This window comes from Mesoplodon bidens (genome assembly GCF_964165515.1).
Source record: "Mesoplodon bidens genome assembly, chromosome: 9".
Classification (NCBI taxonomy): Eukaryota; Metazoa; Chordata; class Mammalia; order Artiodactyla; family Ziphiidae; genus Mesoplodon; species Mesoplodon bidens.
Window position 1 is genome coordinate 49,938,383 of NC_138166.1, and position 14,572 is coordinate 49,952,954.

Genomic DNA, 14,572 nt, shown 5'->3' on the forward strand with positions numbered 1-14,572 from the left:
TTACCCACCTCATTAAATGGCAATTCCATTCTTCCAACTGCTGGGGCCAAACCATTTGGAGTCAACCTTGAAGCTTCTCTTTCTCTCACAGCCCAAATCCAATCTATTAAGAAATCCTGTCAACTCCACATTTACGATACATCCACAATCTGACCTCTTCTCAACAAGTCCACCACTTAGCACCCTGAGTGAGGCCCATACCGTATCTCACTTGGATTACTGCATTAGCATCCTTATTGGTCTCCCTGGCCTTGCTATGAGTGAGGAGAAAAGTAGAGGAGGTGAGGTGAGGATGAGGGTCTATGTGATCAGGCTTCCTGCCCTCAGCTCTCTGACCTCATCTCCTACTACTTCTCTCCTCACTCACTTCACTTCACCCACACTGCCCTTTGCTGCTCCTCAAACATGCTCCTGCCTCAAGGCTTCTGCCTCAAGGCTTCTGCATCTGCTTTTCCTTCCACCCAGAATGCTCCTTCCCAGACATCCTCAGAGTTTACTCCCTCACCTCCTTCAGGTTTTTACTCAAATGTCACCTTCTCAGTGAGGCCTTCCACGGCCACCCTATCTAAAATTATAAATGACCCCAAATTGCCAGTAACTCCCAGGATTCCCTAACCTCTATTCCTCCAAAGCATGTATCACCACGTCTGCCTTAGCACTTTGTTTTGTTAGCTGCTGCATCCCCCAAACTTAGAATGGTGCCTGGCACATAGTGTTAAATAATCATTTGTTGAATGAACTGAAACAACAGAGCCCAGCATAATGGAGAAAGCAGAACAAAAGAGCTCATCTCAGTAAAGAGCACTAACAAAGCCTGCTCTACACTCTCTTCCAAACCAAGGTCCTTGGAGAGCTGAAATGCCCAAAACTCTAAGTTTCATAGACCTTAATTTCACATCTCTCCACATCAACAACAATATATTATCAGCATATTCTTTAGCCTCACAAAAAAGAAACATCTTTATGTATATTTATTTGTAATACTACTACGTTTAACCTAACAACAAACAGTACAAATAAAATCCTCAATGTAACTCTAGACAGCACCCTACTTTCCTACCTCGTAGATTCATGAAATGTGTATTAATAATGATTAAACACGTGGAAGTCAAGCCATAAACAAATATAATTAGGATGACTTTTAAAATATGAAACTCTGAATTTTACCTCACCTTTTACACAGTGTAGTTCCAGCTTTTGGTATGTGCTCTTTAGTTCAGTTTTTTTTTTTTTCATCCCAACTAACCACAGATTTTACCTGCTCAATCCAATAAACAACTGGTTGAGGCTGAAGAGTTCATTTTCAGAACAATTTCACTACATTTAAGAGACATAAACTTATTATCACTGGTATCTGGACTTCTGTATTTTTCTCTCCCACTCACTATTACAAAATAGGGTTAGAAAACAAGCCAACCAGGACTTCCCTGGTGACACAGTGGCTGAGAATCCGCCTGCCAATGCAGGCGACACAGGTTCGAGCCCTGGTCTGGGAAGATCTCACATGCCATGGATCAACTAAGCCCGTGCACCACAACTACTGAGCCTGCACTCTACAGCCCGCGAGTCACAACTACTGAGCCCACGTGCTGCAACTACTGAAGCCCATGCGCCTAGAGCCCGTGCTCTGCAACAAGAGAAGCCACCACAATGAGAAGCCCGCACACCACAACGAAGAGTAGCCCCCACTCACCGCAACAAGAGAAAGCCCGTGCACAGCAACAAAGACCCAATGCAGCCAAAAATAAAATAAATAAATTTATTTTTAAAAAAAGAAAACAAACTAATCAAAGTTGCTATACAATGATGACAATATCAACTGTGCTGAACTGCCAGCAAGCAACAGGAGAGAGCACCAAACTTAGCTGAGGCACAAAAGTCCAAATTCAGCATCCCAGAGGCAGTTTAGGGGTATTAGTGGCATAATGTACAAAGATGTATATTGTTTTAAAAATCAAATGGGGGTACTTCCCTGATAGTGCAGTGGTTAAGAATCCACCTGAAAATGCAGGGGACAAGGGTTCAAACCCTCGTCCGGGAAGATCCCACATGCCACAGAGCAACTAAGCCCATGCGCCACAATTACTGAGTCTGCACTCCAGAGCCTGCGAGCCACAACTATTGAGCCCACGTGCCACAACTACTGAAGCCCACGCACCTAGAGCCCGTGCTCTGAAACAAGAGAAGCCACCGCAATGAGAAGCCCACGCACTGCAAGGAAGAGTAGCCCCCGCTCGCTGCAACTAGAGAAAGCCTGTGCGCAGCAATGAAGACCCAATACAGCCAAAAATAAATAAATAAATTAATTAATTAAAAAAAAATCAAACGGATACCAAAGTCAGCCTGAAATCAACTATTGTTTGTATTACTGCCGGCTTCCAGTTTTCCCGCTTTCCAACCATCAATTCAGTCACTGAGATGATCTCTATGATCATGCACTTCTTTGATAAGGCCCAGGAACTGTGGTAACACCTTTATCTCTTTACCTTGATCATATCATATACACAACATCACTAGGAAAGCCCCATGTGATACATGTTATCATTCCTATTTTAAAGATGTGAAAACAGATGCTCAAAAAAGTTAGGTAAGTTGCTCAAGGTCACACAGCTACTACAGGATGGAGCAGGACTCAAACCCATCCTCAAAAAAGAAGTGTTATGAAGCATAAGACCAGGACTCAACAAATGTGAGGGACTGCCAACTGTTATTACACACTTAATTAAATCTCTTATTATTCACAGAACTTCTAAATTTTATTTTCATGACATTAACAATATAATTTGACAGAAGTAAAATAAACACATAGGATTCGTGTATTCTTCACCAGAGATGTACAATTTGTAATCTATTCAGCTATCTCTCAAATTCTAAACTATCAAATAAGAATTTAATTTGGCATTTGTAGTCTTTTTTTAATCAACAACAAAAAAATTCACAAATGAACCTTCCACTAAATGATCATCCTTCACATTCTCCAAAGTTCCCAAAGTCACACTGATTTAAAACTTTAATCTAAATTACCCTTCTCTCATATAAAAATAATAAAGAATGGCCAATTCTAGTAAAATATTAGAGTTGAAATAAATAAAGGTATCTAAAATCAAACCATAATCAATAAGTACATAAAAGTTTCTGCCACTTCTGATTTGAAGGAAGCTGACACATTATTAGGAAGTCCCTAACATTTATGAGATGAGACAGAAAACAGCCAAAGTTTTTATTCATGAATTAGCATTCTAGCAAAAAAATAAAAGACCATTATTTTGCCATGACAATGATTTTTTTTGAAGTATCATTTCACATACACTAACTTACTGATGACTCCGATAACAGAACTGTGAGACAGGATGAACAAAAATAATTATTATTCTCATTTTCACAACCGGAAACTTAAAGCTACTAGATTTAGGGACTTGCCCAAAGTCATAAAGCTATCAATTCTGTCTTCAAATTATCTGCTTTTTTCACTCTTTCTAGTCATCTCTATTGCACAGACCCCACTTCCCTACCCAGGCCACCCTCACAGACGATGGGCAGCTTGGATAAAGGGAACCCTGCAGAGTAGTTAGGGCTATCACTGGACAGCTGGCAAAAGGGAGAAAAGGACGAACAAATGTAGCCTCCGACTTCCTCATTGACCTCATCTAAAGGAATGTTTCTGGGTCACCGGGATCCACCTGAGCAGGGCTCCGAACCTGGCGGCTTAGGTGAGTTTTCCAGGGTGTGCTCGAGCTTTATGGTGCCCCTGACACCTGCCACAACCTATAATTTGGTTATCTGCCTGCCTGCGGCCCAGGGACAGAACATCTCGGCTCCTCTCCCAGGAGAGATGAAGGAGACCTTTGCTTCAGCCTCTGCGACTTACCTGCCGGGTCATAAGAGATTTGATTCTTTGCATGTCGAATTCGTGAGGGGGCACCTTGCCGCAGAGAACTAACAAATCACACAGAACCACCAGACAGCCGGTCCCAACACAGGGAAGCCATAGTGAGTGGTCACGTGGAGCTGCCGAGCTGGGTTTCCCTTCCTTTCCCCGAGCATTCTGGGAATTATAGTCCCCCGGCTGCCGTCGGCACCTGCAGTGGAGGCGAGAGGAAGGCCCAGGTACTACATTTCCCGGCAAGGAAAGCAGCTGACGCTTCGGTTAAGCCCCACAAATCTTGCTCTAAGAGACCACGGCGGTCGCCGGCCTTTAAAGAGGTAGTTGCTCTCGGTAGCTGCTCCGGTGAGGCGAAAACCTAACTCACAGGTAACCAAACATTGAGCAACAGGAACAAACACTGAGAAGACAGTATATAAACCAGACTGACATGACCCCCCCGCCCCAGGAGTGTGGTGGAGGAAACCCCACCTGGTCTTGAGGAGCGGAGTGAGAGGACGACAGACTCACGCGAAGGGACGGGAACGCCAGAGACGGGAAGGCTCCAAGAGGTGACCTGAGAACTTGGCACTCCCCAGGTGGCGCAGGGCTTGGCCTGAGGAAAAGAGTAGTCCACGTTGTCCAATGGCGGCTGTCCAGGTTAGGGCTGTTCTTCCTCAGTATTGGCATCCAGAGCAGAAAACTAAAACCAAAGGATTTAATCCCCACCTATCATTTTACCACCTGTGTAATCTAAGGCAAGTCAAGATGGAAAATATAACAATAAGTACACATGTCACTTTAACGTCCTCTTTTCAACTTTTAGCAGTTTAGCTAAACTGGGGGAAGCAATAGGGGAGTGGTTTGGGGCTCAATTTAAGAAAGAACTTTCCAATTATGAGAATACCAGAAAAAAAAAAGTGACCCAGAGCTAACAATTAACAATAGATAACATTTATTGAGAGCTTACTACCTGTCAAAAACTCTGCTAATAGCTTTACGTTTGGTATCTCAATTATCCACACAAGCGTCTGGAGTTGGTACTATTATCCCCATTTTAAAGATGAGGAATCTGAGGTACGGAGAAATTAAGTAACTTGCCTAAGGTTACTGCAGATGTGCAAGCAGAAACTGAAGGGCTGTTTATCCAGATGTTTTAAGTAAGGCTACCAAGGATTTTCTTTTTGCATTTATTTTAATTAATGTTTATTAGAAAATAATAAAACACAGACCCATGATTTCAAAGATATTTCTTAGGACAACTAAAGTAACGTTAAAGTGTGCCAAACTAATGAAAAATATTAGACAAACAACAGTAGTGGGTGATAGATATGGCAAAAATAATAAAAGTGGTGTGCAAATGGGGGACACTAATATAGAGGTTATTGGCAACTCTGAAATTCTAGTTTTTGACCTCTCAGCATCTTGTCTTATGAATTTTTTACAAATGAGGTTGTAATATTTGACTTAGGGTTTTGTAAGGATAAGTGAGAGCATGTAAGTGAATGCAATTTATAAATTGTAAAGCACCTTACAATTATGAAGTATTATAGTCATAATTCTGCCCAGTTTTCTGCTCCAACAGAACCACGCTGTTCATAGTTCTGTCATTGTGCTTGACAGTTCCTTTTAAAATGATACGCTTACCTATATGGTTTTCTGACTCTGTTACTTCTAACCCCACGAAGAAATTTCAGTACTTTTTGGGCAACCTTAGTTTAGTTCATTCTTTACCTGCTCTAATCTTAATTGCCAGAGAGTTCTTACTGTGTGAAAGTCTTCAGTATTTAGAAGTCCCTGAAACTATCAAAGAGACAGAAACTGCTGACCATATTAGCATATAAAATGAAACCCAATTCAGTAAACGTTTGTTGATTATTGGGCACTAGTCAACACTATCCTAAGCACTTCAGATGAATAAAATACAGTTTTGACCTTTAAGGAGTTTACAGTTTTGTTGAAAAGCATATATTAGGGGTGATCCAAGTCCAGTAGTTCTCAGACTTGACTGTTCAGATTCACCTGAGGAGGGTGCCGTTGTTATTGTTATCATTTTTGCGGGAGTCCTTTGTTTAAGGTCAAGAGATTCTTATAGGCAACCAGCTCTAGCATTTAAAATCTACTCTTTAGCATGAGAAAATGAATCCATCTAAGGTTCTGAGGTCACAGGACTAGAGCCCAGATCCAAACCCAGAATTTTTCCCCTCAATACACAAAGTTGAAGGTGACCAAAAAAAAGTTTTTTTCATTTTGTATATTTGTTTTTTTCCTATCCGCCAAACTGGGGAAACGAGTGTTTTCTGTATCTACTTGACCCTGAAGAGGCAAGAAAGCATTACAACTTTGTTTAACTCTAATACTCTACATTTTAGTTTACATCTTATTAACTAAAACGAAGTGGACAGCCAGGCCTCTAAAAGTTCAAAGGCTGTAACTATAATATTGGAAGCATGTAAAGTAAATCAGTGCTGTTGCCTAAATAAAATATATTTTCTAATTCAGCATACCCTAACACTCTAGAAAATAACTGAGCCACCCATGCTACCTTTTTAACTCCCTAAACTAAAAAATAAAAACAAAAACCTAGAGCCCTAAAGACCACTTTTTAAAAGGTGAAGTATGTCATTTCATTTCCATTTTTCAAAAATACATATATGAGGGCTTCCCTGGTGGCGCAGTGGTTGAGAGTCCGCCTGCCGATGCAGGGGACACGGGTTCGTGCCCCGGTCTGGGAAGATCCCACATGCCGCAGAGCGGCTGGGCCCATGAGCCATGGCCGCTGAGCCTGCGCGTCCGGAGCCTGTGCTCTGCAACCAGAGAAGCCACAACAGTGAGAGGCCCGCGTACCGCAAAAAAAAATAAATAAATAAAAACATATATGAGACTTAGAACTTTCACAGTTGCCTGAGGGTCATTAGTGGTAGGCCAGAGCAAACTAGTGGAGGGTGTGGATGGCCTGCCAGTAAGTCTTGAGGAGAACCTGTTGGACAGCCGTACCTTGGTAAAGGGGTGCCAGCCCCATTTTTGTAGATTGGAACATCCTGGCTAAGAATTAAGAAAGTTGATCTGATTCTGGGCAGTACTGTTAGCAGTAAAGTAAGATAAGGACATATATCTGATGGCTCAAATAGGAGGAGCCCCTGGAAGCTTAAATAAAAGCTGAGGTCCTGGTTTGATTAGGAAGATACATTTCTAGTCATCCTATAAATATCAAAGCAGCAGAAAGATGTGGCCTCCCCAGGATGATGTAACTACACTACCTGAGCAAGCAGTAGTAGAAAACAGGACATTTGCCAATGGTAAAGCAGTGACCTGGAGAAGGGCCCGGGAAGGAAAACATTGCTGTATAGTCATTTAGTGGCCATATCAGTAGATTAGGGCTTCTGGGAGGCAGCACTGTAGTAGGAGTGAACACTAGCACAGGCATAGGCGATTATGATGGCCTCCTCTAGCAGCCAGCTCTTCCCTGTAAACTCTAATCTTTCCGAAGACCTATCGAATTAGAACATAAGACAGGGTTTTCTTTCCCCAGTTCTTCTTATTCCCCACTGTCCTATGTTGACCTTGGCATTGGCATGTCACCACCCCTCATTCCCAATTCTTCCTACCATTCCAAAGCATTCATGCTACTAGTAAATAATGAATGTGGATGTTTGAAATGCATATGGCAGACTCTTTGCTTTATAAAGCAAGACAAGCCTTACTTAAAATTTAAACAAACTTGACAGTAAACTACAGTGTGAGTTGAGAAGTGACAAAAAAGCCTTGCACTCACCCCCACCCAAACCCATACACACACACATACTACCCCCAGTAGCTTCTTGCATTGTTTGCAGTTTAGTCACCATGGATATAGATTGCTTAATGTAATCAGTTTTTCCACTTTAAATGCAAATATAACTAAGATCAATAAACAAGCTCCTGAACAATATGGTAAGGCAGAGCCCCTCAGTAGGTTACAGGTGAGATGTGAGATGTTGATGGTGGGAAATTTCTTATAATGATAAAACACTTTAAACCATCTTTAATAATCATGTAAAAATGGAAAGCAATTGAAGTTATATATTTTTTAACATCTTTATTGGAGTATAATTGCTTACAATGGTGTGTTAGTTTCTGCTTTATAACAAAGTATATCAGCTATACATATACCTATATCCCCATATCTCTTTCCTCTTGTGGCTCCCTCCCTCCCACCCTCCCTATCCACCCCTCTAGGTGGTCACAAAGCACCGAGCTGATCTCCCTGTGCTATGCGGCTGCTTCCCACTAGCTATCGATTTTACGTTTGGTAGTGTATATATGTCCATGCCACTCTCTCACTTTGTCCCAGCTTACCCTTCCCCCTCCCCCTGTCCTCAAGTGCATTCTCTAGTAGCTCGCGTCTTTATTCCCGTCCTGCCCCTAGGTTCTTCATGACTTCTTTTTTCTCTTTTAGATTCCATATATATGTGTTAGCATACGGTATTTGTTTTTTGCTTTCTGACTTACTTCACTCTGTATGACAGACTCTGCATCCATCCATCTCACTACAAATAACTCAATTTTGTTTCTTTTTATGGCTGAGTAATATTCCATTGTATATATGTGCCACATCTTCTTTATCCATTCATCTGTCGATGGACACATAGGTTGCTTCCATGTCCTGGGTATTGTAAATAGAGCTGCAGTGAACATTGTGGTACATGTCACTTTCTGAATTATGGTTTTCTCAGGGTATATGCCCCATAGTGGGATTGCTGGGTCATAGGGTAGTTCTATTTTTAGTTTTTTAAGGAACCTCCATACTGTTCTCCATAGTGGCTGTACCAATTCACATTCCCACCAACAGTGCAAGAGGGTTTCCTTTTCTCCACACCCTCTCCAGCATTTACTGTTTGTAGATTTTCTGATGGTGGCCATTCTGACTGGTGTGAGATGATATCGCTTTGTAGTTTTGATTTGCATTTCTCTAATGATTAATGATGTTGAGTATTCTTTCATGTGTTTGTTGACCATCTGTATGTCTTCTTTGGAGAAATGTCTATTTAGGTCTTCTGCCCATTTTTGGATTGAGTTGTTTGTTTTTTTGAAATTGAGCTGCATGAGCTGCTTGTAAATTTTGGAGATTAATCCTTTGTCAGTTGCTTCATTTGCAAATAGTTCCTACCATTCTGAGGGTTGTCTTTTTGTCTTGTTTATGGTTTCCTTTGCTGTGCAAAAGCTTTTAAGTTTCATTAGGTCCCATTGGTTTATTTTTGTCTTTATTTCCATTTCTCTAGGAGGTGGGTCAAAAAGGAGCTTGCTGTGATTTATGTCACAGAGTGTTCTGCCTATGTTTTCCTCTAAGAGTTTGATAGTGTCTGGCCTTACATTTAGGTCTTTAATCCATTTTGAGTTTATTTTTGTGTATGGTGTTAGGGAGTGTTCTAATTTCATTCTTTTACGTTTAGCTGTCCAGTTTTCCCACCACCACTTATTGAAGAGGCTGTCTTTTCTCCATTTTATATTCTTGCCTCCTTTATCAAATGAAGGTATATTTTAACATTATCTTGTGTGGCTTCCTGTGTAAACATCCTGAATTCGGAAATAACTCCAGCAGCTAAGATTTTATTCCTACTACCTGCCACTAGAGGGCGCATTATCATGGTTCTGTGACAACACTTTCTCAGGATGTGCCAGACAGGCGTTGTCGTTTTTTACTGTGTGCCATGACATGAAAAGATGACCTAATTCATTTTGGAATTTAATTTATTTATGTAACATCTGTTATCGCTATGTCATAAAGTAAAGGATTTTTTAATATAACACCAAAAAACAGAAAAAAATTTCTGAATAAATATCAGTCCTTTAGATTGAGTAAATTTAACATTAGGAAAAACTTACTCCATCATCTTTATTTCTCTCACTTTGCCTAGGACCCAAAACACTTTATCATGAGCCAGCACTGTGTCTGAAAAGCACTAGAAAGAGCTTATTTAGTAAAAGCAATTAGAGATTAATATTGATTTAAAAGATGTGAGGGGGAGTCTATGTGCTATATATAGAACTTCAATATTACTTTCCAAATTGTATTTTGTGCAATCCAATATTAAAATTTATATGCATTTCTTAAGCATCAACTGAGAATCAGAAGACATGGGCCAAGGAATATTTGGGTTTATTTCTGGGGGAACAACTTAACAAAAATACTAGTTAACCACTATGCTAGATCCATAGATGAATAAGACCAGTCTTTGTATTAGATGAGCCCAGAGGGAAAATAAACATGCAATAAAATCAATTGAGGTTAATGAGATAAGTGCTGAAATAGTGCTGCTATCTCTAAATCACACATGCAAGATTTAGAGATAGCACAGAGAAGGTTGTGGTATAATAATTACCAGGGAGAAGCTCTTACCATTTTTCTGAAGCTTGGAGAGGTCATAAAGTGACCTCTGAAGAGGCCTCAGGTTTTCCAATAGTCACTTGTTTTCTTTGCCTGTGGAAACAGTTCTGGAAGCTTTAATGCTAAAAGTGTTTCCAAACTTGAACTCCAAAATAACTATCATTCCTTTTTTTTTACCTTTAATTACACTTGAGGAATATTCTTCCTTCCCCTATTATCACTGAACTTCTTCAGTGAGCCTTTACTTTAAAAAAATGATTTATGCAAGGAATTTTGCTTGATTAGATGCAGATTTTTATTTTATATAGCAAAGGCTTGGACTAGAACCTTCTTGCAGTAGATGAAATGAAATAGGGGTTAACTTATAACTTAGTAAATTAAGCGGAAGTGCGCAGACTGCCTGCTGCCATGGCAGTGAAAAGGCCAGGCAGAAAATCTGTAGCCCAGATACCACCGTAAGAGGCAAGATTGTCTCTGGGCCTTGGTTCACTTACTCTGTGCTTCAGTTGTGAAAATGTGACCTCAGATATTATCTTTTGGTTTAAGCTTTTATCTGTGATTACACATGGTCCATGATTCAGTGTCACTTGGAAACACACCTGTGGTTTGCTTTTAAAAATTACATGAATCCATAGATTCAATAAAACCATGGCAGACATTTGTAACAGGAAATACTACATAGAAAAATACACATTTAAAGACATTAAGGTGCTCTGTTTTCTTTGGTATAACTTTTACATGTTACTTAGTGACTTCATGGTGATTTATAACTGTTTAGCAGATACATGAAATACTGCAATTTTCATTGAAAAAAATTTTAATTTCAAAATAATGGCATCGTTTTACATGATAGGAAACCCGCTTTTGTTTTTCAGGAAATTTCACAATATGCTCTCATTATGAAAGCATACTGGGTTTCATTAGAGTCACCCAAAAGGATGTTTTCCTTCATGTGATTATTAATAACTAAGAATAATTCATGAAATATGCTGACAATTACTGATAATCGCTAAGAAGCTGTTCTGAAAGTCACAAGCCTATTTTTTTTGCAGAGCATATAACAGGTGTTCCCACTCCCTGTGTCCTTTGTATACACATTCATTCTGTATTCAAATCACAGAAGCAAGAGGCAGGCTAGGGTATGTTACCTCACTGCTAATTTCCCTGGCAAATAAACCAGCAGCTGCTGGTCCATGAACCAAGTTGCCACCAGGAACAGGGCACTGTATGCATGGGACAGGATGCTTTCATGGAGCCCTTCAGCGGCACGGTTGGGGTCTTTCAGTGCAAAATATACCTCCTTCTCTTAGGTAAGGCGCTGCATGAAGTTTGTTCTAGCTACCTTTTTATTAAATTGTGGGCATAAGGTAAATATTTGCTTTAGGCTGTAGATTCACTCAGATAATTGAAGAGCAGCTCAGAATTTTAAACAATAACACACTTTGTTCCAGCAAAGAAACAGGATCATTTAGAAGAAGTGAGGTTCAATAAATAGATGGTTATTGTTTTCTTAGGACAACAATTATTGTAAGTAGCACTCAGTAAGAAAGTTAAGACATTCTAAAAACTTAATGAATCTCTTCTTTTTACAGAGTTTATATATAGGTTCAATGCTTTTTAATGCATTCTACTTTGGCAAATATTCTTGTAGGTCATGAATTTGTGACCGCTTACAGTGAAACTTAAAACAAGTTTTGAACATGGTTTTGGGCTGTTTTAATTAAAGGTATTGTGGCAAACTGTTAGCTCTACCTATTTTTTACCTATCTTATGAAATGTGGAAAAAGGTGAGATTCCAAACTGACAAAAAATATTTTATACACAATCGGGAGAAATGTGTTTAAAAGTATTATTTCTCCAAAATGCCTTTAGCCTTTCTCTTTGCCCAATGGCTAGTTCAATTAAAAATTTTTTTCTCTACTTTAATATTTCTCCTTCATTTTCCTCTTTAACCTTAGAGTTTAAAGTCTTTCTCCAACATTCCCACTGTTTTTATGTCATCATTATTTTCACCAGGTGTTTTCTTTCCATGCTTCCTATTTATCAGTTTTAAAAGTCTCTTGTTTTACTTATATCCAAGAGACAGGAATTAAAAAAAACTTTATTCCTTAAATTTTAAGAACAAATTATCTAAATAAACAACTTAAGTTTTAGCCTTCTTCAGTAGTTTAGAGCTTTGCACTTACTGGTATCTTATGGTACAGTTTTCATAGTAAATGTGATTGTTATTTACATTTATCCCTAATATTGTTCATATTCCACATATTTGAAATATACAGTTTGTAAATTTTTTAAATGTTTGCGTTTTCCATAGTCGTGATTGTTGTTCCAGTGTTTATGTTGTCAAATTCAAGCCTATATAGCTGTTCAGGTTTTGAAATTTTTAGGAAAATTAAGCAATGACCGTAACTGGCTTTTTTATCTTTGTGCATTTTTCTGGGCTTTGAAAGTATCCTTTGTGTCAGGCCACACTTAATTTTATAACAGTGGGACTGCTGTCATTTCCTAAGTAATTGTTTGTAATTGGCTTTAAGAAGAACTTAGAGACAATTCATTTGAAGAATTCTACTAAAATAAAATTAAACATACTTTAGAGAAATAGATAGCATGTTCACAAGTAGCTAAAGCAGTTATTATCCCTTAAGATTTTCTTTCTTTCACAAATTTACTTTTCTCCATTGGTAGTATGTTGTAAAGACCATGGGTAATTTGGAAATTTTGTTGTATTTTGGAATATTGAGTATCAGTTTGTTTTTCCTTTTAAAAAATCTTAGAAATTTGAAGCCCCAAATGTAGTTCGTAAAGTCTGTTCAAAGTACATTATAATTTCTATTTTCTCTAAAGATACAAGAGTTTATTTTCAGTCAATAATAGTTGTGTTGTGCTTGCTAATATCATACATGGCAGTGGGGAAGTAAATGCCAACTATTTTGAGCCACAGTAGAGGTCACTTTGTGAAGTCTGATGTTTATATTAAATACAGTGAAACTGGTCTAGGGAGTCTTTTGTTGCTGGAATATAGATAAATTTTGCAATATGACGTCAAAAGTGTTCTTTATCGCTGGAGAGTCCTTTATCATGTCTTAGTTTTATAGTCTAAGGGAGTCTCTGAAGGGGAGAGTATTGCTATAACTTTGTACGTCAGATTTTTTTTTAATTTTATAAATTTATTTATTTATTTATTTTTGGCTGCGTTGGGTCTTTGTTGCTGCCCGCAGGCTTTCTCTAGTTGTGGCGAGCGGGGGCTCCTCTTCGTTGTGGTGCGCGGGCTTCTCATTGCGGTGGCTTCTCTTGTTGCGGAGCATGGGCTCTAGGCGCACAGGCTTCAGTAGTTGTGGCATGCGGGCTCAGTAGTTGTGGCTTGCGGGCTCTAGAGTGCAGGCTCAGTAGCTGTGGCGCACGGGCTTAGTTGCTCCGCGGCATGTGGGATCTTCCTGGACCAGTGCTCGAACCCGTGTCCCCTGCATTGGGGGGCGGATTCTTAACCACTGTGCCACCAGGGAAGTCCCTGTATGTCAGATTTTTAATGGTATTATCAATGTTCTCCAAATTACTGTAGTGCCTTATATGCAAAAAGTCGAGAGTTTCCTTTTTTGTACTCAAAAAGTACGTATTAGTGAATCTAATAATAAAATTGAATTTTCATTTATGTTCAAATATTTGGAATATTAAGGGGAAATTAAAATTTCATCCATTTTTATATCATTTATTTTCATAAAGTGTATTTGTTCTTACAGAGGTTGACTTCCTAAAATCAATAGTTTAGTCATTTACGTTTTCTCGTACAACAAGGAAAGAGCACTTGAAAATTTCTCAAAATGAAGCCCATTTTTTTAAGTCCGTAAGCTTCTGTTTTGCCAGCATGGATTCCACACCTGTCAGGGGAAATATAGCAATGGCAAAAGAGTATGTGATTCTAAAATGTAGCAAAAGCATCCTATTATCTGTTTATTCTGCAAAGTTCACTACAAGTAAGGATTGCATCATATCAGTAGATTCATGTCTTTCCTGCAAAATAAAAAAGATTTTAGTGGCTGAGATTAGAAACTGTATAAAGAAAATTTCATTCTTCACTGATACTCTTATAACTTGCTACCTATAATTTATCTGATAAAAATGGTGTAGGCAGGGCTTCCCTGGTGGCGCAGTGGTTGAGAGTCCGCCTGCCGATGCAGGGGACACGGGTTCGTGCCCCGGTCCGGGAAGATCCCACATGCCGCGGAGCGGCTGGACCCGTGAGCCATGGCCGCTGAGCCTGTGCGTCCAGAGCCTGTGCTCTGCAACAGGAGAGGCCACAGCAGTGAGAGGCCCGCGTACCACAAAAAAAAAAAAAAAAAAAAGGT

The 14,572-nt window shown here is 39.4% G+C and overlaps 1 protein-coding gene across 1 annotated transcript in view; it reads right to left on the reverse strand.

Moving 5' to 3' along the window:
- The window catches only part of VPS50 (VPS50 subunit of EARP/GARPII complex), a 129,838-nt gene extending 125,848 nt beyond the window's left edge, over positions 1-3,990 (reverse strand). The window contains exon 1 of the mRNA XM_081244658.1: positions 3,869-3,990. Within this exon, the coding sequence (XP_081100784.1) occupies positions 3,869-3,901 (33 nt within the window). The 5' untranslated portion in view covers positions 3,902-3,990. The remainder of the gene's footprint in view (positions 1-3,868) is intronic.
- Positions 3,991-14,572: the final 10,582 nt, after the last annotated feature.